Source organism: Rhododendron vialii, chromosome 4a (genome assembly GCF_030253575.1).
Source record: "Rhododendron vialii isolate Sample 1 chromosome 4a, ASM3025357v1".
In the NCBI taxonomy this organism is placed as follows: domain Eukaryota; kingdom Viridiplantae; phylum Streptophyta; class Magnoliopsida; order Ericales; family Ericaceae; genus Rhododendron; species Rhododendron vialii.
In genome coordinates this window covers 38,910,039-38,933,935 of record NC_080560.1, presented here as the reverse complement: position 1 = coordinate 38,933,935, position 23,897 = coordinate 38,910,039, and the positions used below count along the sequence as shown (strand labels likewise).

Genomic DNA, 23,897 nt, shown 5'->3' with positions numbered 1-23,897 from the left:
AAAACCCATAGCTTCAGATACCAGCAGCCCCACCAGAAATCCCGCCCTTGCCCCAAAGAAGATAACAGAGAGAGAGAGAGAGAGAGAGAGAGAGAGAGAGAGAGAGAGAGAGAGATCCACTCTCACGCAGGCTCGCACACATACGTATGTATGTAAATATGGGGAGAGAGAGTGAGAGAGATAGAAGGAGAAAGGATCGTACCAAGTCGAGACATACCAGCAGCGACGACAACAAGTGCCGGGAATGGTCTATTTTGTTGCAGAGAGCTCAGTTAGCGACGGTGGAACGGCAAGATACCGGCAGTGACAGTGGGACGGCGACAATGGTTGCGTTGGACCGATTCCGGTGACGTGGGAGTGGGCGTCCGTGGCAGTGATGAAGATGAGAAGCACCAGATTGAGTCGGGAGAGGAGAGAGAGAGGGGGGAGCAAATTTGGGAGTGGGCACTCAAAGTTCTAAATTTTGAATTTTCGGTTCCAATAGCTAGTGGAACATTGGTTGGAAAACCCCGCAATGAATTTTGGCTTTATCTATTGCATAATTTCGATGCTGTACATGAGGGATTGCGTAAGGAAATCTTCATTTCGTTACAACAGTCCAAAAATTGTTCATATTACCATGGCAATTACTGAATTACACCATTTTCCCAGTCATGGTTTGTTGCTGCTCAATGCTCATGCTCACTAAAACGCCAAGATTAGTAGTATTATAAGCAGGACAATGGATTTAAAATACTTCAAAATTCATCCTTCTTGAATTTTGTTTGGTTGGCATGGTGATTTATTACTGGATTTTGAAAAAGTTTAATCGTTGAAGTACTACTTTTCGGGTGGAACACTTGGTCCATTTCCTCTTTTACCAGATTATAAGTTGAGTGCAAAATTACAGAATTGATAATTTGAGTGCAAAAATTCAAGCTTTTCAACCATAATCCTTGCCCCATTACAAAAATATTGCCTCAACAAACAACATCCACATACCCAAATTCTTTCTTTGTTTCTTAATTTCATGCCTCACAGCTAACAATGCAAGCTTTAGGGTTGGGACATCTCCAATTTTTTTTCAAATCCATTCTCATAGTCCATGCATTGAAACACCAAACAGTGAACTATATTACTCCATCCCAACAAGAAATAGAGCAGGAAACCCCCTGTATGTGAGAGAAACAAGCAATGCAAAATGTGATTAGAATCAGGAATTGCAGATAGCTAATTTGATATATGTACAAGAGTGACCCAAATCAAATGCTTCAAAAATATCCTAGATATGGATCTGTACAGAGTGATTCCAACATTCTCATCCAATATCCCACATTTTGTCCAGCAAAAGGGCCAAAACAGACCCTCCCCATCAAAAGGACCAAACGGTGGTGCTAAAAGGCAAAGAGAGACTAGCATACCTATATCAACCTTCCAAACAGACCTACTAAGTGAGATTCAGATTATGCACATGGGTAATATCGTAATGTTGCATTTTACAGAATAAATATTAAGCTAATAGAAATACAAGGGGAAATCAATATGGGCACAAATAGATCTGGACAGAAATCGATACAGGCAACCGGCTCAAGCATGGACTGAGCATGGGACTCCTTCAGGGCCGCACGATGGGGTCGGTGGTGTGTGCAGTGGGCGTCGGTGGTACTATGTGGGGGCGTTGGAAGCGTGGAGAGGGCACCGGATAAGCATCACAAGGGAGAGGAAACATGGTGGTGGTGTGGTGCGTCGGTGGTGGTTGGAATCGCGGTTTGGGAAGAAAGAGAGAGCTATTTTGTTTGAGATGGGAGAAAAAGAGTACGATGATGAGGGATTTCAAAATTTAGGATTTTGAAATTTTGAAAAGTTTTATTTCAAAACAGTTTTTTTATTATAACTTTTTTTTCAAAAACTGTTCTTTTGAAAATAAAACTTTTTCTATTCAAAAATTATTTTTTAAACTTTTTCCAGAAAACTTTTTTTTATCAAAATTTTCAAAATACTATTTTCTCTTTTTCTAATAACCTATTTTTATTAGTTTGAAAACTATTTTAAAAAAATTATTTTCTATGTCACAATTTCTAAATTTTATAAGTTAAAAAAATGATGTGGCAAATTTTGGTTATTTAATTTTGATTGTACCACTGTAGACTTCTACATTGCTAACCTTAGTAAGATAACCAAAAGATGATGTGGCAACTTTTGATTATTCCATTGTGATGCTCTTTAATTGCTATGCTGAAAGATCAGTTGGTGGGTATCCAAAAGCAACTGGAACAAGGTTTCAATCCAGAGTGTATTGCGGTGGAGGAAGATCTTACTCGTAGACTAGAAGATTTGTGGCAAAAGGACTCTATGTTCTGGCACCAAAGATCACGAATTAAGTGGCTCCGAATGCGGGATAGGATCTCCAGATTTTTCCATCTTTCTACTATCCATAGAAGACAGAGAAAGCAAATTGTGAGATTAAGAGATGGGAATGGGATTTGGAGGTCAGAGGCTAAAGAGGTGGCAGGGGTAATTAAATCTCACTTTCAAGAGCTACATGGAGCCCCCCCAAACAGAGATTTTGAGGAGATTCTTTCTTTGATTGATCCAGTTGTCACGACTGAAATGAATGCTAAGCTGGTGAAAGCACCTAACTGTGAGAAAATTTGACTTGCTGCTTTCCAATTGGGGCCCCTAAAAGCCCCCGGTTCAGATGGGTTTTCGGGCCTTTTTTTTCCAGTCTTATTGGGAGATTGTGGGTAATGATGTCACAGAAGTTGTTAAGAATTTTTTCCAAAATGGTGTTCTGCTGCGGGAATGGAATCAAACAAATGTGACTCTTATCCCAAAAGTAAAGAGTCCAGAATCTATGAGTCATTTCCGACCTATCAGTCTATGTAGGTTCATCTAGAAAGTGATTTCGAATGTTCTAGCTAATAGGCTCCAACCTTTCATGCAGGGCCTTATTTCAGAACAACAATCTGCTTTTATTCCCAGTCGTCAGATTCAAGACAATATCATTATTGCCCATGAAGTTTTCCATTTTCTAAAGCACATGAAATCAGGGAGGAAAGCTTTTGTGGCAGTGAAGTTGGACCTAAACAAAGCGTATGATCGGGTTTGCTGGGATTTCTTGCTTAAAGCGCTAGAAAAATTGGGTTTTGAGAAAAAAATGGATTGATTGGATCTCTCAATGTGTTTGCACGGTGAAGTATTCCATCCATGCTAATGGTGGGCAAGTGTGTGTGGTAGAGCCCAAAAGAGGACTTCGTCAAGGGGACCCTATATCCCCTTATTTGTTTCTGATGGTGGCAGATGTTCTTTCATCAATGCTTCAAAAAGCTGTGAGAAACAAGTCCCTGGCAGGTATTAAAATGAAAAAGCAGTGCCTAGTTGTATCCCACTTATTTTTTGCTGATGACTCTCTCATTTTTTTTGAAGCTAACACGTGGTATTGCTCCAACTTGAGACAAATTCTAGGGGGCTTTAGCGAGGCTTCGGGCCTTTCTGTTAACCTGCACAAATCTAGTGTGATGTTCTCTGCGAATGCAAGTCAAAATACCAGGGATGAGCTGAAGGGGATTTTGGATATGAAGGATATGGATAAGAAGTCCAAGTATTTGCGGCTTCCTACCTCGTGGGGAAATTAGAAGAAGGAATCAATGGGCTTTATTAGGGATAATATTCTTGGAAAGATAAAAGGGTGGAGCAACAAAGATCTCAATCAAGCAGGGAAAGAGGTTCTAATCGAGTCTGTAATTCAACCCATCCCGATGTACCCGTTTATGTGTTTCAAAGCCCCTAATAGCTTATACTCCCAATTGAATTCTGTCATTAGTAACTTCTGGTGGGAGAATGGTGATAATGGGGGAAAAATCCATTGGGGATCCTGGAAGAAGCTGACTGATCAAAAAAAGATGGAGGGATGGGGTTCAAGGACTTTGCATTTTTTAATAATGCGTTGTTGGCAAAACAATACTGGCGATTGATCAATTCTCCTGAAGCACTCTGGGTCAAAGTACTGAAAGGATTATATTTCCCAAATTGCTCAAGCTTGGATGCAAAAAGAGGACCGTCTCCATCTTGGATTTGGTGCAGCTTATTAGAAGGAATGGGTCTTCTAAGGGAAGGGTTAAGGTGGAATGTTGGTAATGGAGAATCCATCGAATTTTGGAAAGATAGATGGATCCCTAACTTACAAGGGGAGAAAGTTCAATCTATTCCATCTCCTCATGGACAATGGGCAAAGGTGAGTGAGTTCATTGACTCTAACACCCATTCTTGGGATATGGATAAATTATTCAGTGCAATTTCTTCTGAGGAAGCTAGAGAAATCTCTCGAATTCCTATTAGCTACTCGAATGGTGTGGATAAGATAATTTGGGTTCATACTAGCTCTGGGAATTATTCTGTGAAGTCAAGGTACTGTCAAGCAAAAAATGTTGCGTCAAAGGAAAAGTCTCCCCCCCTTCTACATCCTATACTCCTCCAACGTCTGCGTGGACTCGTTTGTGGGCTGATCCTATGGCTCCAAAGGTTCGTTTATTCATGTGGAAAGTTGTTCGGAATTGGGTTTCTTGTAAATCGAATTTGTATTGAAGAAAATGTGCCCAAGTTCCACTCTGTCCCATCTGTGAAACGGAGAGCGAATCCATTGAACATATTCTCTTTCGATGTCCTTGGACTAAAGCAGTGTGGTTTGGTAGTGGGAAAGCTTTCTGGATTTTTGAGAACCCTATTACTTCGGCTGATAGATGGATGGAAGATTTACTATGTGGTACGTTGGCTAAAGAAACAACACCTGAATTAGTTGGGGCGATTTTCCAGATTTGTTGGGCAATCTGGAAGGCAAGGAACGAATGTATCTTTCAAGGTAAGTTGCCAAATCCGAAAACCACTATCCAAAAGGCTGAGATGGCAAATGGGGATTACTTGCAAGCTGCGTATATGGTTGGAAAGATTGTGATACCCAAACAAAGGGATGATTCGAGTTGGTCCCCTCCCTCTCCTGGGGTTTTAAAAATTAACGTTGATAGAGCATTTTCTTCCTCTCGCGGCGTTGCCGCCTTTGGTGTAGTTGCCAGAGATAGTAGTGGAACTGCTCAGTTTTGGCGTTGTGGGAAAGTGAAGGTGTCTTCAGCTTGTGCGATAGAGGCCTGGGCTCTAAGGATTGCTTGCAATTCAGTAATTGATGCAGATTATTCTCAAGTGATTTTCGAGTCTGATAGTTAGTGGTGATTCAGAGTGTTCATGGAAGAATTAACTGTCCATGGGAAATCCATGCTATGGTGGAAGATATCAAGACTTGGGCAAAAGGAAAAAATTGGTCCTTCTTCATCTGGACTGATAGAATGAAGAACAAGGCTGCTCACTGGTTGGCTTCCTATAGTATCAATAGTTGTTCTTCTGTTTGGTTGGGTTGTATTCCGCCTGAGTTTGATTCTGTTTTGTGTAAAGATTGTATCTCCTGATTTGGTTGCCTTTTAATCAATGTGACATGTTAAAAAAAAAAAAAAAAAACTCGAGGTCCTAAAGATTTGATTGTTAAGTTGGTCATATGCTTCTTGATTATGAGAAGAATGTTTACTGAAACAAACTTGAATATATATCATCAACATGAACTATTGTTGCTACCACTACTAGTCTGCTACTCCCTTTGTCAGTCTGTCCCATATTGGTTACCCATTTTCAGCAATTGGACATTTTCTGCTACTCCCTTTGAGATCTTTTTTACTTTTATTATGCTTTTTGTTGGTGTAAGTTGTTTCGAAATTAACTTTCTTTCATGTTTTAGAAATGGAAGGAAAAAAAAAGACTACAGAGTATTACATTGTGTTTGTCGGTAGGATCCCCGGTATTTATGAATCCTGGTCAACTTGTAGCAAACAAGTGATTGGATTCCCTCATGCCATGCATAAAAATATATGGTTCTTTCGACGATGCGCACAAAGATTGGGTGTGGCACAACGGGTACACAAAAGCAGTTGTTGAACAAGTACAGTTCCCCTCTATTGTTGGAATTTTTTTTTTTTGATCAACCTCTATTGTTGGAATTTGCTAAAGGAAGTTCAGGTGAAACAAAAATTGAAGTTGGATACGGACTGTTCACATGTCACGATTCAATTTATTGTAATATACTTTTTGGAATATTTGAACTGTGAACGCTCAACGTGGGCTCATATGCACGGTACGTTGTTGGAGTAAAAATAATTTTGTAAATTGCAACTTTGCATCTTTTGAGTTCAAATTGAAAAAATCTGCTCTACAAGAGGAGACTTGTTGAGTTCAAATTGAAAACAGGCATTTCAGACACAGCGTGGAAGACGGACACGGACCTAGACACAGACAATAAATTTGGTTATTAATAAAAGTTTATTATAATGGACAGGCGAGGCTGGATGCCACAACTCAATTGCTTTTTTGGTGCAACGATCTTTTGTATGGTCTGAAAATTTAGCTAGAGTCTACAACATGATCGGTTTACCTTTCAAAATGTGTGTTAAAATTTTGATTTTGATTTTTTGCTTTTTTCCGGATCTTTTTTGTTTTGGTGATTTTTTATTTTTCTTTGATTTGTCGCAATGAACAGAATCAGGAAAGGTAGTGAAAGTTTCAAAAAAGGTTCACATCAAAGACAAAATAAAGTGATGCATATCTATTTCTGTCTCTAGTATTCTACTGTTCTTTTTTTCTGTCTCTAGTGTTCTATTGTACCAGCTTCTACATAAAGGCCATAGGAGCTCCAGTGCTGTCAGGAGTGCCAACACCAGTGGCAGTGAGTGAAAGTTTTCATCTTCCCCTTTTTTATTTGGGTTTTTTTTTTTAAGGTAACAGATGCAATTAATGATCTCATCTATGGTGACCTAATTTGGATGTTTGTCAGTTTGGCCATCCCTGCGTAATAAGTCGGCTCTGTTGCTACTTGCTGCCCTGGATGCAGCATGCTCGGGATTTTCGGACTCTTCCTTCCTTTGTACAACCCTGTCTACGTAGCTATGAAATCGGCAGATATGGTTTTCCTGGTATATTCCTTCAAGCAGCATCTTTCTTTGTCTTGTTGCTTGCGACGTTGCCCAGGCATTTCTTCTCTTACATGCAATACCCATGTTTGTTCTTACCAGGGCATTCTCAAAGTTATCAACTTGGTGATTATGGTCTGGTTTTTCGAATTCCTGTTCTTGATCCGCTTATCGGCAGTTATGGTCCTATTGTTAGAGAAGATCAGATCCGCCAAATGAAGATCGACTGGGCTTCTGGAGGTGTTTATATGTCTCTTGTTGGTCTAGCTATCCATCACTTTAAGCTTTCGGGAATTGTTACGTCATACTATAATTGATATTGTGGCTGTGTGTTGTGTTTTTGGGGAATCTATTGGGAATCTATTTTGTAATTGAGGAACTGACCTATCATTCCGTAGGTGGCGCAAGGTGTCAGAGATATTCTCAGGAACTGTTTGTACATCCAGATGGCATAATTGCAACTTCTGCTAGTTGCTTAAAACCTCTCAAAAGCACCAAATTCGAGGTGAGGATTGGTAGTTAAACTCTTTTTACTTGTTTTCTTTTACTTCAAATTTTTGTTGAAATTACCAATTCCAAATACATTTGGCCGATGTTCCTAAATTTGGGGAAGTTGAGCATAGGTGCTCCTTGCCTTGTATATAAATTGGACAGACACAAAGTGGGTATAAACACAAAGTAGGTTAAGATTAAAAAGAGTGAATACATGACACGTGATATATTAGAAAAACACTGACTTCATTAGCTTGGCTTTTACAATAGGCAGAACCCTCCTTTTATAGGCATAAGGAGGAGAATACAGACAATACAGATGGTACCCATAATTGAACATCACTGTTCTTAGTCTTACGTCAATCTGCAAATCTACTGACAACCAACTACTACATACAACCATAATTGACTAATACTATTACTAGTCAATACTAGTCAATCCTACTTAATGTATATCATAAACACAGTACATACCAATTATATATTCTTTCATACTTCACCTTGAGGTTGAATTGAAATTATTATTAGTATTGTTACTCTACTACATAAAGGGAGAACACTATTTGGTGTCTCCTTGATTTTGAAGCTCTGTGGACTTTGCCTATCTCGGTATTTGTTTGCATTGGACTTCCTGGGGTTAGAAGATGTTGACTATGTATGTCCAAACCTGAAACCCTTCCTCTGTTTCTCTAAACAAGATTTCATTTTCTCTTTGTAATGCGTATTATCTTTTTCCTTCCTTTTTTTTGTTGTTGTTTTTGTTAAGGTTTGAATTCTCATTCATCATCTCTCGCATTTCACAAATTCGTGTCTTTAGCGAAAACTCATTAATGTATCTGTTCTTTCGACTTTGTTGTGAGGGGTATGGAGTAGCAAATAGTTTTATGGTAGTAACATCTTATCTCAAGTTTTTTGGATGCAAATGAATTTTTACTACCAATTAAAATATAGAATGTCACATGTCAGGATATATTGTTTTTTTTTTTGCTTAGCAAAGAAAATTTTATTGGCTCGAAAAGGGTACATCAAGAGAGAAACTCACTAAGCACACACACTTACTGAGAGAGGAAAACAAAGCGGGAAAATAGGAAAAAAAATAGAGGACCATCCAACAGAAAATTGGATCGCCCCCATCCTCATTGCAAGTTTCACTAGCTACACTTTCTCCTTTCTCATTCCATCAATATAGCCCTTGAAATCTTCCACCGAGTGCACCTTAATATCGAACTTCACCTTGACCCACATTGCTACCCTAGTTTTAATTAGCTCCCCAAGATCCTCCACTCGCCAGGATGCATTGTTGAAAACAATCTCATTCCGAGCCAACCAAACGGACCAAATTGCAGCATGGAAAGTCGTTTCCCACAAATATTTCTCAAGATTTTTGAAACCACTACCTATCCACCATGTGAATAAATCAATCAGAGAGCCAGGGCACACCCAACAAACATGCCACCAGTCTATCAACAACGACCAAACATCCCAAGAAAATTGACAATGAAGGAAAAGATGTCAGGATATATTGTTGACAGAGGAAAAATAGACTTCTGTTGATGGTGCTATTGTCAAATCTATAGTATGATACTGTTTCATCTTTTTTGTCATTGGTGGATGTCAATGGCTCGATGCCTTCTCCTGCTGTGAAGAAAACTGGTTGGAACGAACACCCCCTTTTTTTGGATTGGGTTAAATGTGGGTCAGTGAGTGACAAGGGCTACTGAATTGCAAGTGCTTTGGTTCACTTTTTTGCAGAAGATAAGTTGTTGGCATATGAATTTTTGTGAATTTATTAGGTTTGCCTTTTTATGTTTATTTTTTGAGTGTTAGCGCTGGATGCTTCTCTATTCAATTGGTAATTTATTCCCCTTTGTTTGTGCCATAAGAGACGTTTATTTTGTTGTGATCTATATGTTGTTGATCCATTGTCTATCACTTTATCTCCCCACGTGCAAGTCAGGGTCGCGCGTGTGGGAGTTTTAGAACTTGTCTCACATCGTTTAATTATCACCTCCAAAACTAGTCTATGAATTTGGGTAGCCTCTCCACTCATTGCCAATTGGTTTTGAGTTGAATGTTTTAACATTGAGTTTTCAGATAAACGAAGCTTATGGCTTGGCCTTTGAAGGCCTTTTGTAGTACAGTATTCTTTATGTTACCAAAAACCTGATTTATGTTCAAAGAAATTTTAAAAGATAAAAATGCAAACGGTAATGAGATCAAACATGTATGATAAACTCTGATTGATGCAGGATTGTAATTAGGTGATATGTTAACTGAGATGCTATTGACCCTTACAATGATTCACAACATTGGGAGATACTACAAGCACGAGTGGAGGTTGCCAAAAAAAAAAAACCATGATATATATTCGTGATCTTTCTTGTAGTTATTTCCTAGAGTCTTAATTTTGAGAGAGTGCTTTTGTTTTTATGTTTGTTGTTTTGTGGATGAGCAAGTTTTGCTTATCTTCCTCTCCATGTAATCCTTTTTGAGATTTATAAAAATGTTTCATTTGCCGAGCAAAAAAAATTCTGAAGTTATTTTTCAGAATGCAAATTTAGTTCAGATACATTTATCCCTGATTTATACTTCCACATACAGTGATTCTTGATAGAGCTTCCAATCTGCCACTTCTCCTCCTATTTTGGTCATCTCAATCATAATGTTGGTCTTCTTTACTCTTTTGTTTCACCCGTATTTTCTCTCATTCTTAGTAATTTCTTTCGTTTATCTCTACGTTTTGATATCCTTGCTTTTCTTCAATATCTTTTCGATATCTCATATATTTGTTTTCTTTTATTTGTAATTTTTGCTATTTTAATTTTTTGGAGGTTAGAGAAACAACACAGTTATTGTTGTTTAAACCTTTTTCTCAAGTTATTTCGCCTTCTTGGGTGTGACAGACTAAAATTCAGACCTAGCCTAGTTTCCCAGCTGTTAGACTGTATGTTGCTGTTAAATATTGTAGGGGAAAAAAATGGGATCCTAGTAATATCCTGTAATTTTGCTGGATAACTTTTAAGGGAAAACAAATGCTACTAGGAAAGCTAACAGTCAAAATATGCAGAAAACTTGGATTCTACTTTTCCTTTCCTGGCAATTGAACTTGGTCTATATTCTGAGATGCATGTTTGATTTGATTGCAGATTAGTGTCAAGCTTTTGCACAGTAGAACTCCGTATAAGGGTGTCTTGTTGGAAGCTGATTTTTGCTCTGATATAGCTTTTGTAAAGATTATATCTGGTGACCGACAAACCGCAGTGACTTTTGGAAAGTTGGATTCCAGGCGAGAAAATTCGGTGCTGGCTGCTGGCTGTGTACCGATGTATTTCGGTTGGGATGATGTAACATCTGATTATAAACTAGGTTATCTCAGGTATTGGAAGTGTTTTTGAACAACAGGGGATTTGCTTTCATATGATAGTTGGTATGTTGGCCTAGGCTGGATACTGTTGTTTACTACTATGAATTACTGGCTTACTGGTTATGGCGATATGATTGTTGTAAAAGAGTAAGTTCACAGGTCTTATGCATGTCCCGGCCTACCTACCCCTAAAGTCCATTAGCATCTATGACAATCATCATCTTGTCTTTTTAGATGTGGTTGTCTTTACATGGTTTTGGCTTTCTGCATTATCCTTTACGCCCTTGCCTATTAGTAAAGCATATAAACATATGGAACATAGTGCATGAGCGGTGGGTGATTTTTAATCAATAAATTGATTTTTTCTACTCAGTTGTTTCTTGTAGTAATATTTTGCTTTTCCTGGGTAGCATTGACCAAGAGATGGAAAACACCGAGTCTCGGAATGAAAGAACATCTGGGCAGTTGATAAAAGCGGAAGTTCTGAATGTTGGAAGAGTCTCTCTCTCTCTCTCTCTCTCTCTCTCTCTCTCTCTCTCTCTCTCTCTCTCTCTCTCTCTCTCTCTCTCTCTCTCATATTGGATATATTGAAAGAGTATCCTCCATGGTGGGTTTGATTTGCTGTTTTGTCTCTAATTTAAAGAGTTTTTATGGAGAAAAGAGCGTTGCAATAAGAGGCTTATGTTACTATCTTCAGAAGAAATTTATTTTCAAACCTTTGAAGACATACGTTCATGATTGGTGTTTGATTGTCGGAAATAAGCAAAAGTCTATGATATACAAAGTTTGAGCCCTAATTGCGAGAATCAGTTCTATTGGTCCTAAGCCCATGCCGCTATGGGTTTTGGAGTTCTGTTACATAGGACCTTGGTGATGTTCCTCATAATTGGCTCCATTGTTTGTATTGTATTTGTGGATTTATGTTCTGAATTGATTTCTTCATTGGTGGTTGTTGTGCCTTTTGTCTGGGGTTATGTTTATGCAACATTCTCATGGTCTTATACCTTTTATTTGCTTACCGTTATGTAGTCTTGTATTGTGGGACCTCTTGTCAATCTGGAAGGAGAATTTTTTGGCATCATTCACAAGGTTGGCCGACATATTGAAGCCACACCAATCGATGATGTTTTCAAGTATCTGGAGCACTTGAAGAAACACGGGTAAGATACGTGGTTGGCCCCCAACCCATTGGATTACAGTTTCCATTTGACTTGTCTGGGTTTGAATAATATATTGTTGCTTTTTCGTTTTATGTAACATGCAACCATGATCTATGACACCTTTCTCGGTATGTAGTTAGTGTGTATGCATGCATGCGCAGATCATGTGTTATTAACTGTCATTTAATTCTGTGGCCCATCTAATTTCCTTGATTTGCTATCTATGTCAAGTGACCCATCCTAATCATGCAATATAATCCATGCATGGCGCTTCTTTTTTTCTTTGACCTGTGGATAAAGTTGAAAGTTGGTTATAGTTGAAGTCCCATGTGATCCGTCTATGATAGTATCGTCAGTTGTGGTAGTTGATTGGCATTATATAGGACGCTTGCTTGTAGTTTATGACCAGTGACTACTATGTAAAAGGTTGGCTGGCTTTCGATGGAACCTTCAAATTTGTATGGACAAGGATGTTTTATTGTTTAGGCATAGTGTGTCATGTTTTCTCTTCTATTCGTCTGAAATTTGGCTACTCTGTATTTTAGCATGCACGGTTTGTAGTTGTATGTACTTGAAAACTCTCATTTTTGGCAAAGGCGTGAATGCGTTGAGCGCGGGCGTGCCAAGACTTGTAGTTGTAGCGCCTAACTTTTGATGAAGATTCCCGTGAATCTTGACTTCTAACGTAAGAGCGATTGCATGTGACCCAAAGGTTAAAGATCACAATGTGGTTCGTTGCTTGCCACACGGTCGTGGACTTAAAATTTCCTAGTCGTATAGGAAATGGACGTAGAAACGTGAATTTTATTACTCCGGAATAATAAAGTTTGTACAAGAAAGGTAAAAGATCCAAACTACTTGAAGAAGTGAGTTTGAATGGGGATGAGCACAAAGTACTCGGATATATCTACTTTGCTGAAAGTAAGAAAGTATGCTTCGCTGGGAAGGCTTTGGTTGTAAGCGTTGAGCTTTGATTGGTGTTGGACCCTTTTTTCATCTTCGATTATGCTATAAATAGGCGCTACAACATGCTGATTCAAGCCTGAATCCGAATTCTGCATTGCACCATTAGCTGATATGTGTCCCATGATGCTCCACTTTTCATGCATGTTTGATCATGGGCAGTTTCTGACAGTTTGGAAGATCATGGGTGACATGGCAAGCAACTCCCCACTATCCCTCTTTTCATGCATTTGACACATGACCAATTGACCAAGTCAATTGGGCTTTGATATTTGGAGGAAAATAACTACCAGCAAGCAACCGAATCCCTAAAAACGTGGGCCGCACCTCATGGATTAGATCGGCTCCTTTCTTCATGGGCCCAACCGTGGGCTTCCTTCTCAAAAAATCATGGGCCGTGCCCTTCATATGGGCTGCGTGTTTCTTGGGCCCAAATGTAATAGAAAACTCATGGCCCAATACACTTGACAACCAATCAATTACATAGCTGCGGCCCAATTTAATCAAAGAATTAATTAAATAGCTATTCATGGCTAGTCCGATATTATGTGCCAAAAATGGGCATAAACATTGCCCCTCCACGCCTTGATTCTTTACTTTTAGGATCAAGGCGTGAATAGAAAGTAAAGTCATTTTTGGCATCCCAAACAGGTCTTGAATCCTGTTGTAGCTTGACCTCTTTTGTTTGCCTTGCCTATTGATAGTAGGCATTAGGCATTTTTATGCTCCATTCAGGCCTCTGATAATATGAAATCTGTTTTCAGGTCTGAACCATGAAAGACCCGACAAAAAGGCCTAGAAATACGTTGAAAGGCCTGAACTTCTCCTTGAAATGCTTATAAATGTGGTTCAGGCCTAAATAAAGGGCTCTAAGGGCCTTCGTCTCTGCGGAAAAGGCCTTTGTAAATCAATAAAGTCCTGTATCCAGGCCTTGTTGTAGAGAAACCATAGAATTATGAAAAAGGCCTGGTACGGACTAAAAATTATTGGAAGGCTTGAACATCTGGTTTGAACTTCAGGCCTGCTCAATGAAACGAAAAGGCCTCCACCTCTGCGGAAAAGGCTTAGTAAAACTCTAATAGGGCCTACTTAATGATTGATAGGCCTTGGCCGAACATTTTAGAGATGCTTGTTTGGCTTATGAAGGACTTATCATTGGCTACTTAGCCGTTTTTACAACCACGACATTTTTGCGTAAGCCAAGTGAATAAGATCCGCTTTTGATGTGCCCCACAAATCCAATGCGGACGTAATTCCACAACTTTAAGGCCTACAATTGGCCTATGTTTGCAATGCTTTTTGGCAGTTTGGACAATGCCAAAAAGGCCTTCATTAACCGGGGGAGGAAGGGGATCTCCAATTACAAATGAATCGTGATCAAGTCCTGGAGTGTTGTCGGTTTCCTCATCTTCATTCAGTCCCTCATGTTCTAGAACGGGTGCGGCATGCAATTCAGACCTGGCCCCAAGGCTAATGGCAGCAGATCGTTCTTGTCTTGCATCACTGCCTGGGAGTGAATCTGAATGTGGTGGCTCTTCAGACGCTTGAAATGACTTTTCAAAGGAGAGAACGGGTTGATCTTGCCTCATAATAGGACTTTCTATGTTCTGGCTTATCTCAGGTCTGAGATCTTGCTCCCTTTGCGTTGAAACAGACTTATCTTTTTGCTCCTCCGGGCATGAAAATAGTTTACCATCCAAAAGTTTTTGGAACACTTCTGAATGTTGGCTGCTACAATCAGGCCTGAAACTGTTGTCACGATCTGTATCATCCAGGCCTTGCTGCTGTTCAGGAATCCTCAAAGGCCTGAACTGGGACGTTTGCCCCTTGAGTCGAAGTCCTTGGCCTCCTTGCCCCCCGAGTGCAGGGTTGTTGAAAGCTAAGGGCTTAGAGAAGCTTGGAGGCCTAGCATACTTGTTAGAAGCTTGTTGAAACTCTTGCCCCCCGAGTCCAATTCCTTGGCCTCCTTGCCCCCCGAGTGTAGGCCTTTTAGAAATTAAGGACTGAGAGAAGCCTGGAGGCTTAGAGTGCTTGCTGGAAGCTTGTTTAGACACATTCAGGCCTGAATTTTGGCCTAAAGTGCTAAATTGTGATGTCTGTGGTGGAGTAAGAGTTGGAGTTGACTTCATGTCTTTGATGGCCTTTTTGGATTTGTTAAGATATTCTTTAACCTTACGGAAACATTCATCCCATGGATCAATGAATTCCTGTGAGAGTCCTTCATTAAATGCAATGGTATAGGACTGAATGCCAATATCTTCTTCAACTTGGCCCTCAAAGGTCTGAGTAGGAGGATCATCAAGCCCACCATTTTGGAATTCATGCTATTCGGGCAGGGCTAAATACATGATATGTGAATAGCCATGTGACTTGACACTAAAGAGACAGTTTACCTCATAACGTAATTGGCGATCCTCCTTTTCAAGTCTGTTAACTTCATCTTCGAGCCCTTGAATTTCATCGTTGTAGTAGTTGTTTGCGTTGATATACCCATCCTCCATATGATTGAGTCGAAGCCTCTCACAATCAAGGCGGTAGATTTCGTCTTCAAGTTCGTCGACCTTATCATCGCGCCAACGAATTTCTTCATTAAGACGCCGAATTTCAACATCCAATTCAACATATTGAATTGACATACGAATGAATCGGCGTGATACCTTTTGAAACAATTAGGGTCCCATCGGGCGTGCCAATGAAAACTCTCATTTTTGGCAAAGGCGTGAATGCGTTGAGCGCGGGCGTGCCAAGACTTGTAGCGCCTAACTTTTGATGAAGATTCCCGTGAATCTTGACTTCTAACGTAAGAGCAATTGCGTGTGACCCAAAGGTTAAAGATCACAATGTGGGTCGTTGCTTGTCATACGGTCGTGGACTTAAAATTTCCTAGTCGTATAGGAAATGAACGTAGAAACGTGAACTTTATTACTCCGGGATAATAAAGTTTGTACAAAAAAGGTAAAAAATCCAAACTACTTGAAGAAGTGAGTTTGAATGGGGATGAGCACAAAGTACTCGGATATATCTACTTTGCTAAAAGTAGGAAAGTATGCTTCGCTGGGAAGGCTTTGGTTGTAAGCGTTGAGTTTTGATTGGTGTTGGACCCTTTTTTCATCTTCGATTCTGCTACAAATAGGCGCTACAACATGCTGATTCAGGCCTGAATCCGAATTCTGCATTGCACCATTAGCTGACATGTGTCCCATGATGCTCCACTTTTCATGGCATGTTTGATCATGGACAGTTTCTAACAGTTTGGAAGATCATGGGTGACATGGCAAGCAACTCCCCGCTATCCATCTTTTCATGCATTTGACACATGACCAATTGACCAAGTCAATTGGGCTTTGATATTTGGAGGAAAAAACTACCAGAAAGCAACCGAATCCCTAAAAACGTGGGCCGCACCTCATGGATCAGATCTGCTCCTTTCTTCATGGGCCCAACCGTGGGCTTCCTTCTCAAAAAATCATGGGCCGTGCCCTTCATAGGGGCTGCGTGTTTCTTGGGCTCAAATGTAATAGAAAACTCATGGCCCAATACACTTAACAACCAATCAATTACATAGCTTCGGCCCAATTTAATCAAAGAATTAATTAAATAGCCATTCATGGCTAGTCCGATATTATGTGCCAAAAATGGGCATAAACAGTACTTCATTCATAAATTAACTGTGCAAAGCCTGAATGGACAGATAACTAATTTGCAGCATCCAGATGCAATTACCGCGTTTATTGTTAAACTATTGCGCTAAGTAAGTAAACTACCATATGATCGATCTGACAGGGAACATGCAAAAGAGCCGTCATCCACGAGTGAGTGATTCCAGAAGCTACAGCTCAACTTCGACGGTCAAATAAATGCAAATCAAATTGCTACTTGTCAAGTGATGAGGAGGTATGTTTTTAGTACTTTTTTCCCTGGCCTACGGTAATGTTTGCTAAGACTCCTGGTGTAGTTCTTGGTATGTGTGTTTATATTACAACTTGATGTTTCAAATTACAACAAATTAATCTCTCTCTTTTTGACTTTTGATTTACTTGAATAACTTCAATCTCTTTCACTGCTTTTGATTCACTTGCAACTTGGTAATGTCACTTGCGGTCGCTGCAGCTTTCTTGGATTTTACATCCAATTTTCCAAACAAAAACTCTTCTTTTGTTGGCTCCAAGCATGTGTAATTGGGGAAAATGGGTCCAACTTCTACCTCATTTGTGAACTCATCTGCAACAACAAAATGCAAATGCAAATGGTTCCCCTCAAGATTAGCCCAAAACAGTTTTTTCAAATGAAATGCATGAGATGAATGTATAAAATGTAACTAAAGGGTAGAAGTTATGCTAGATAATCTGCGCCCATTTTGTGTGCCAAGTGCCCATACTCAGGACTACATTCAAAATAGTCCTGCTCCTTTCTACAAGCAGCAAGCATGTCAACATTTTTGTTGATATCTGCTTGTGAACGGTTCACAATTCCAACCCAGGGATGCCAACTTCTTTTGCTAATATCATGATGAGCAAGATAAATGGCCAGTATAATGCAATTGGGCTACAAAACGAGAATAATCTCTGAATTGGAAACATCTAACAAATGCTCAACTGCTAAATTTATTATGGGAATTGGAAAAAACAAATCTTCAGAGAATCCATTTTCAATGAGCTATGGAATATTTTTTGATGATAAAACAAATCACCACACCACCTCCATCTCAGCCCTCTTCACCCTGTGATCCTCAATAATCTTCCCAACAAATACATTCACCATCCCAACCAGCTCCCTACACCTCCTCCTCACCCCTTAATTGGCCCTTGCAAATCCAACCAACACAGCACAGGAAAATGGTCACTTCAGTTAAACATCCCAAGCAACTCATACCCTTCTCTCACCAACCCCTCAAGCTCAAACCCATCCTTATTATTTTCACCTCCAAAATCAGAACACTTATTAACTGAAAATTAACTTAAATCTGAAAAAAATTGCCTTATTTAAATTTTTTTTCGCATTTATTAGTTTTGCGCCAAACTTTTGTAGGTTATTGATTCGTCTCAACGAGAAGAATGGGAAAAGTAAAAAAATTTTACTTAAATTTTTTTGCGCTAAAAAATGGTTAATTCTCTACATACTTGCGCAAAAGTATAATAATTTTACTTTTTAAATTTCTCTCATCGAGACGAATCAATAACTTATAAAAGTTTAGCGCAAAACTAACAAATACAAAAAAAAAAAAATCAAATAAAGACAATTTTTAGATTTAAGTTAAGTTCATAAGAATGTAGTCTTGCCAAACACACTCATTGTAACATTATTCGAAGACCCAAAATGCAAAACTCTCTTTATTTCCACCATACCATTTCACCCCTCAAACCCTTAATCTCGTTAACCATAATAAGCTACGTACGAAACAAGCAAAACCCATAGAAAAATCAAACAGATCTAAGCAGAAATGCGAAGGGTATTTTAGGCATCAAGAGAAGGCTGTTGATGGAGATCGAAAGAGCGTACCAAATTCTGTTAGGAGCATGTGTGAAAAATTGAATCCCACATCGGACAAATAGAAAGAGGGTTGGACCTTAATATACAACTGGATGACTCACCACTTACAAGGCTTAACCTTTTAAGTGAATATGGGTCATTCAACCTATATTAGGTCCATGTGATGTGGTGTAGACTTTGCGGATACTTCCCAACGAATTAGGCCTACGCGCACACGGGAAGATCTCAAGTGGATTTGGCTCCTAACAAGTGTTATCAGAGCCAACGGCAAATGATCTTTGGGTGAACTCAAACCGAATTATGGGCTTGCACGGAGACTCCCGATGGAGGGGGAAAAATCCAAGGTGGTTCTTGTGGAGCAGGGATGCAAGCAGATGGGAAAAGCGCGCTGCATGGAGGCTGCTCTTGATGGAGTAAAGGGGTTGGCTCTCAATCGATGGAGTGGGTGCGGTAAAGTTCAGGGTTAAATCGGTGTTAAAGAGTTTAAAAAATAATCATGGATCAAGGGGGAGTCAAGTGGATCAAATAGAGGGAGAACTAAGCCAAATGCGTGGTTCACACATGAGGGGGAGATTGTTAGGAACATGTGCGAAGGATAGGATGCAGGTCGATGGGAAAAGCACGCTACATGGAGGCTCTCGATGGAGTAAAGGGGTTAGCTCTCAATCGATGGAGTGGGTGTGGTAAAGTTCGGGGTTAAATCGGTGTTGAAGAGTTTAAAAAATAATCATGGATCAAGGGGGAGTCAAGTGGGATCAAATTAAGGGGGAGCTAAGCCAAATGCATGGTTCACACATGAGGGGGAGATTGTTAGGAACATGTGTGAAGGATAGGATGCAAGTCAATGGGAAAAGCATGGAGGCTCTCGATGGAGTAAAGGGGTTGGCTCTCAATCGATGGAATGGGTATGGTAAAGTTTGGGGTTAAATCGGTGTTGAAGAGTTTCAAAAATAATCATGGATCAAGGGGGAGTCAAGTGGATCAAATTGAGGGAGAACTAAGCCAAATGCGTGGTTCACACATGAGGGGGAGATTGTTAGGAACATGTGCGAAGGATAGGATGCAGGTTGATGGGAAAAGCACGCTACATGGAGGCACTCGATGGAGTAAAGGGGTTGGCTCTCAATAGATGGAGTGGGTGTGGTAAAGTTCGGGGTTAAATCGATGTTGAAGAGTTTAAAAAATAATCATGGATCAAGGGGGAGTCAAGTGGGATCAAATTAAGGGGGAGCTATGCCAAATGCGTGGTTCACACATGAGGGGGAGATTGTTAGGAACATGTGTGAAGGATAGGATGCAGGTCAATGGGAAAAGCATGGAGGCTCCTGATGGAGTAAAGGGGTTGGCTCTCAATTGATGGAGTGGGTGCGGTAAAGTTCGGGATTAAATCGGTGTTGGAGAGTTTAAAAAAATAATCATAGATCAAAGGGTAGTCAAGTGGATCGAATTGAAGGGGGGCTAGGCTAAATGCGTGGTTCGTATATGAGGGGGAGATTGTCAGGAACATGTGCGAATGATTGAGTCCCACATCGGATAAATTGAAAATGGTTGGACCTTAATATACAACTCGATGATTCACCACTTGTAAGGCTTAGCTTATTAACTGAATATGGATCATTCAACCTATATTAGGTCCATGCGATGTGATGTAGACTCTGCGGATACTCCCTAATGAATTGGGCCTACGCGCACACGGAACGACATCAGGCTCCTAATAAATCTGATGGTGAGGGTTTCGACCGATGGGAGGAGAAACCCCAACTACGGATAAGTCTGAGCAAAGAAAGAGAAAGACCTTCATGATGGGGGTAACAAAGTCAAAGTGCCCAGAAGCCGGAAGTGGTGGCGGTTGTCGGTGGTGGTGGGAAGTGGAATCGTTGTCGCCGGTGATGGTGGTGGTGGGAGCCTCTCTCTCTCTTCTCTTCTCTTCTCTGTTCTTTGATAGTAAAATTGGGGAGGAAAGGGGAAGACGCGACTTGTTTCAACGCTTTTTTTTTTTTAATTTTTATAAATAAGAACAACATTGTTTCGTGTTGACGCCAGCATATTGTGTTCTTTGTTGTGTTTTGTTGTAGTATTTCTGCATAATTAATTATGTGAAGCCCACACATATGCGAGAGGTGATAAGGTTGGGCTATGGTTGGTTGATGTATTCATAGCATTATTAAAAATTATTTCACTTGTAGACAATCTTTTCTTTAGGTGGTACTATAGCTCTGTGAAGAATAGTGACAAAAACATAAAAAAAACATTTATACTATATAATTTAGAAAAAGGGCAACAAAAATAAGCTAGATACAATACAAAAATAATTTTTACGGAGTACTTTGTTTGGTTTTGGGAATTTTTTTGCATGTAATTCAAGTTAAAAGGACAATATAAGCTTATTTTTCTTTTTTTTGACTTGTTTGTTTTGTATTCATAAAATTATAAGAGGTTGTTCACGGTAATGAATATAAATTATGCACTACAATTTTTTAGTTTTGTCCTTAATAAAAAAAATTCGCGTTTGTTAGTTTGAAGCCAAATTTTTATGTGATATTTGTTCGTCTCGACGAGAGGAATCAAAAAAGTAAAAAAATATGACAATTACCCAAGTATTTCGGAAAATATCCAATAAAAAGTTCCAAAATTGACTTTTTGAGCTTTTCTTTAGATATTTTTCAAACAATTTGCGTAAAGTCATATAATTTTTTACTTTTTCGATTTTTCTTGTCAAAACGAATCAATATCATGTAAAAGTTTGGTGTAAAACTAAAAAACGGAATTTTTTTTTAATAATGACAAAACCAAAAAGTTCTGCATAAATTATTCATTAGTGTAAACACTCCCTAAGTGAGCAACCAAGCGCGAGGTTGGATTTAGACAACCCAACTGTCGAACTAACACTGATGCTTATTCTCCGAACCTTTTTCGGAGTGGAGTACCAATTTTTTCGTACTTTTGAAGACAGAAATGATATCAAACACAGATAGTATGTGCACAGATCGTGCACGTAAAGTTTTATGGGGTCCAGTACGGGGTCCGCATAAACGATCCAATCCGTCCATTAGCTTTTAAATGATTTTTTAAGTCATCACATAATAAATTAGCTCAATCCAATACCTCTAAGCTCTTAATCCAATCATCTAAATGTTTCTTCAAATGTAAAAATCCTAAAGTATAAGTGAAAATTTCAATGATTAAATTAAGCATTTAGAGATATTCAATTAAGCTGATTTTTTATCTATAAACTTAAAAATTATTTTAAAGTTAATGGACAACTTGGATCGATTGTGAGGATCTCGCAGTAGGCAGCTGTTTGTGCACATACTATATGCGTGGATAGCATTTAGATGCCACAAAGTTGAACTTCTCAAGAAAAACCAGGGTTTGATTTTACTACTACTTTACGGAGTAATTTATATATATATTTTTTTTTTTGTAAACTAGCCAAATAAAAGCTAAAGCAAATTTTTTTTTTTTGGTAAACTCTAATGCATTTCTTTAGTCCTTGGGCCCCATCCTTTCCGCCATGCTTTAAAATCTTGGGTAAACTCTAATGCATTTCTTTAGTCCTTGGGCCCCATCCTTTCCGCCATGCTTTAAAATCTGACGGGTCGGATTGTCTATTCGTGGGGTAGCGTGGAAAGTCAGCATGGGTTTTGATTTTATTTGATTTTTGTAATCAACACGCCGGACAGACACCGCTAATAGGCGCGCTGAGCTAATTGCACTTCTCAAGACAAAATGCTTGATGGAGACCTTTCACCATAAGGTTGAGTAGAATATTAAAGCGGACGGACAAATCTAAGTATGATTTGATGGGTAACCTGTAAATTAAGCACCACTTGCTCTTCTCAAGAGAATTAAATATTCCAGCAGTAAACTTATACTCCAATATTAAAGATTAGGGAATTACTTCTTCAGCCCAATTTGTTTGTTTAATTTTGAAATTTCATCTTATTAAAAAAGCACAATTATTATACTTAAAATGATTTAAGTCCTTATTTTTTTGACAATTAATGAGAGTGCACCTTTTCTAATACATGATTTTTAAAAGAGTGAAAGGATATTAAGAAAAAATTTCCTAGTCAACTTCTATTTGGACAAACAATTTGGGACAGATTAAAGTCAAAAAATAAACAAGAAAATTGAAACGAAGAGAGTAATTTAGTCTGATTTCAGGGGAATTAATTTTCACATTTTCTTTTTTATAACATAATTGATATTTACAGTCCTCCTTCTGTTATTCACTCTTTTTTTTTTTTACTGTTGAAAGTGTATATATTTTTTTTGTTAAAAGATAAAATAAGAGTGTGAATATCAATTCTCTTCTATATTTATGTTCTTTTTTTTGTCTTCTTAGAAAATAAAATTTATACACTTTCAACACTATAAAATAAAAAAGAATGTGAAAATCACTCCGGTATTTCAAAAAAAATAGGGCAACTGAAGAAGCTATAATTAAAGTTGCACTTCACGGTTCTCAGGCAAAAGTATTTTTCCGTACTTTTGAAGAAGCCATAATTAAAGATGCACTTCTCGGGAAAAAATATTTTTCGTATACTTTTGAAGAAGCTATAATTTTTTTTATTTATTCCGTGAACCTTTTTCATAGTGGAGTACCAATATTCTTACTACCTCCGCTTTAAAATACTTTTTTGGTCTGCTAAATAAAGTTTTAAAAATAAAACGTTTTTCAAGAAAAAATAAAACAGATTTCGAAAAAAATAGGGCAACAAACAAGCTAGATACAATACAATTTTTTTTTATTCCGTCAACCTTTTTCATAGTGGAGTACCAATAACTTTTGAAGAAGCCATAAAATTGCACTTCTCAAGAAACAAGTATTTACTACCTCCGCTTTAAAATATTTTTTTTGGTACGCTGAATAAGTTTTTAAAAATACAAAAAGTCTAGGAACCATGAATCCCACACATGACCCAACCCATGATGCTGACGTGGCGGGTGGGTCTCATGCCACGTCAGCAACTACCCAAATTTAAAATTTAAAAAAAAAAGCTGAAATTTTTTTGTTCCCACCCCAGATCTAATTTAAAGATCACCCACCACCGCCACGTTCACCGGCCTCCGGCGACCAACCCTTTGCCTAAATCGACGAACCACCACCGACAACAATCTCTCTCTCTCTCTCTCTCTCTCTCTCTCTCTCTCTGTTGTTGTTACCCTTGGAGAAGGGAAACTTGGGGCAAGAGTTCACGACAGGTCTGTCGAGGTCGCCGACAGCGTTTTGGTCCTCGTTGGCGTCGTCATTCGAGGGAGAGGTATGCCGTTGTCGATTGAGGAGGTGCAGGGTTGGTTAGGTTTTAGGTGGAGGCGGCGAAGGAGGTAGGAGGAGAAGAGGAGGGTGGACCGACGGTGGATGTGGTAGTGGTGACGGGCGGCAACGACATCGGATGTGGGGTGATGGGCAGAGGGTTGGTCGCCGGTGGCGACGACCTC

The 23,897-nt window shown here is 39.1% G+C and overlaps 1 protein-coding gene across 1 annotated transcript; it reads left to right on the top strand.

The window, feature by feature from the left end:
* The first annotated feature begins 5,249 nt into the window (after positions 1-5,249).
* LOC131324012 (uncharacterized) lies at positions 5,250-17,290 on the top strand. Its single transcript, XM_058355843.1, has 9 exons — positions 5,250-5,424; positions 6,666-6,739; positions 6,848-6,986; positions 7,086-7,279; positions 7,360-7,488; positions 10,622-10,851; positions 11,250-11,337; positions 11,869-11,999; positions 16,746-17,290. The coding sequence occupies exons 1-9, from the start codon at positions 5,250-5,252 to the stop codon at positions 16,780-16,782; spliced, it is 1,197 nt and encodes a 398-aa protein (XP_058211826.1). The 3' UTR covers positions 16,783-17,290.
* Positions 17,291-23,897: the final 6,607 nt, after the last annotated feature.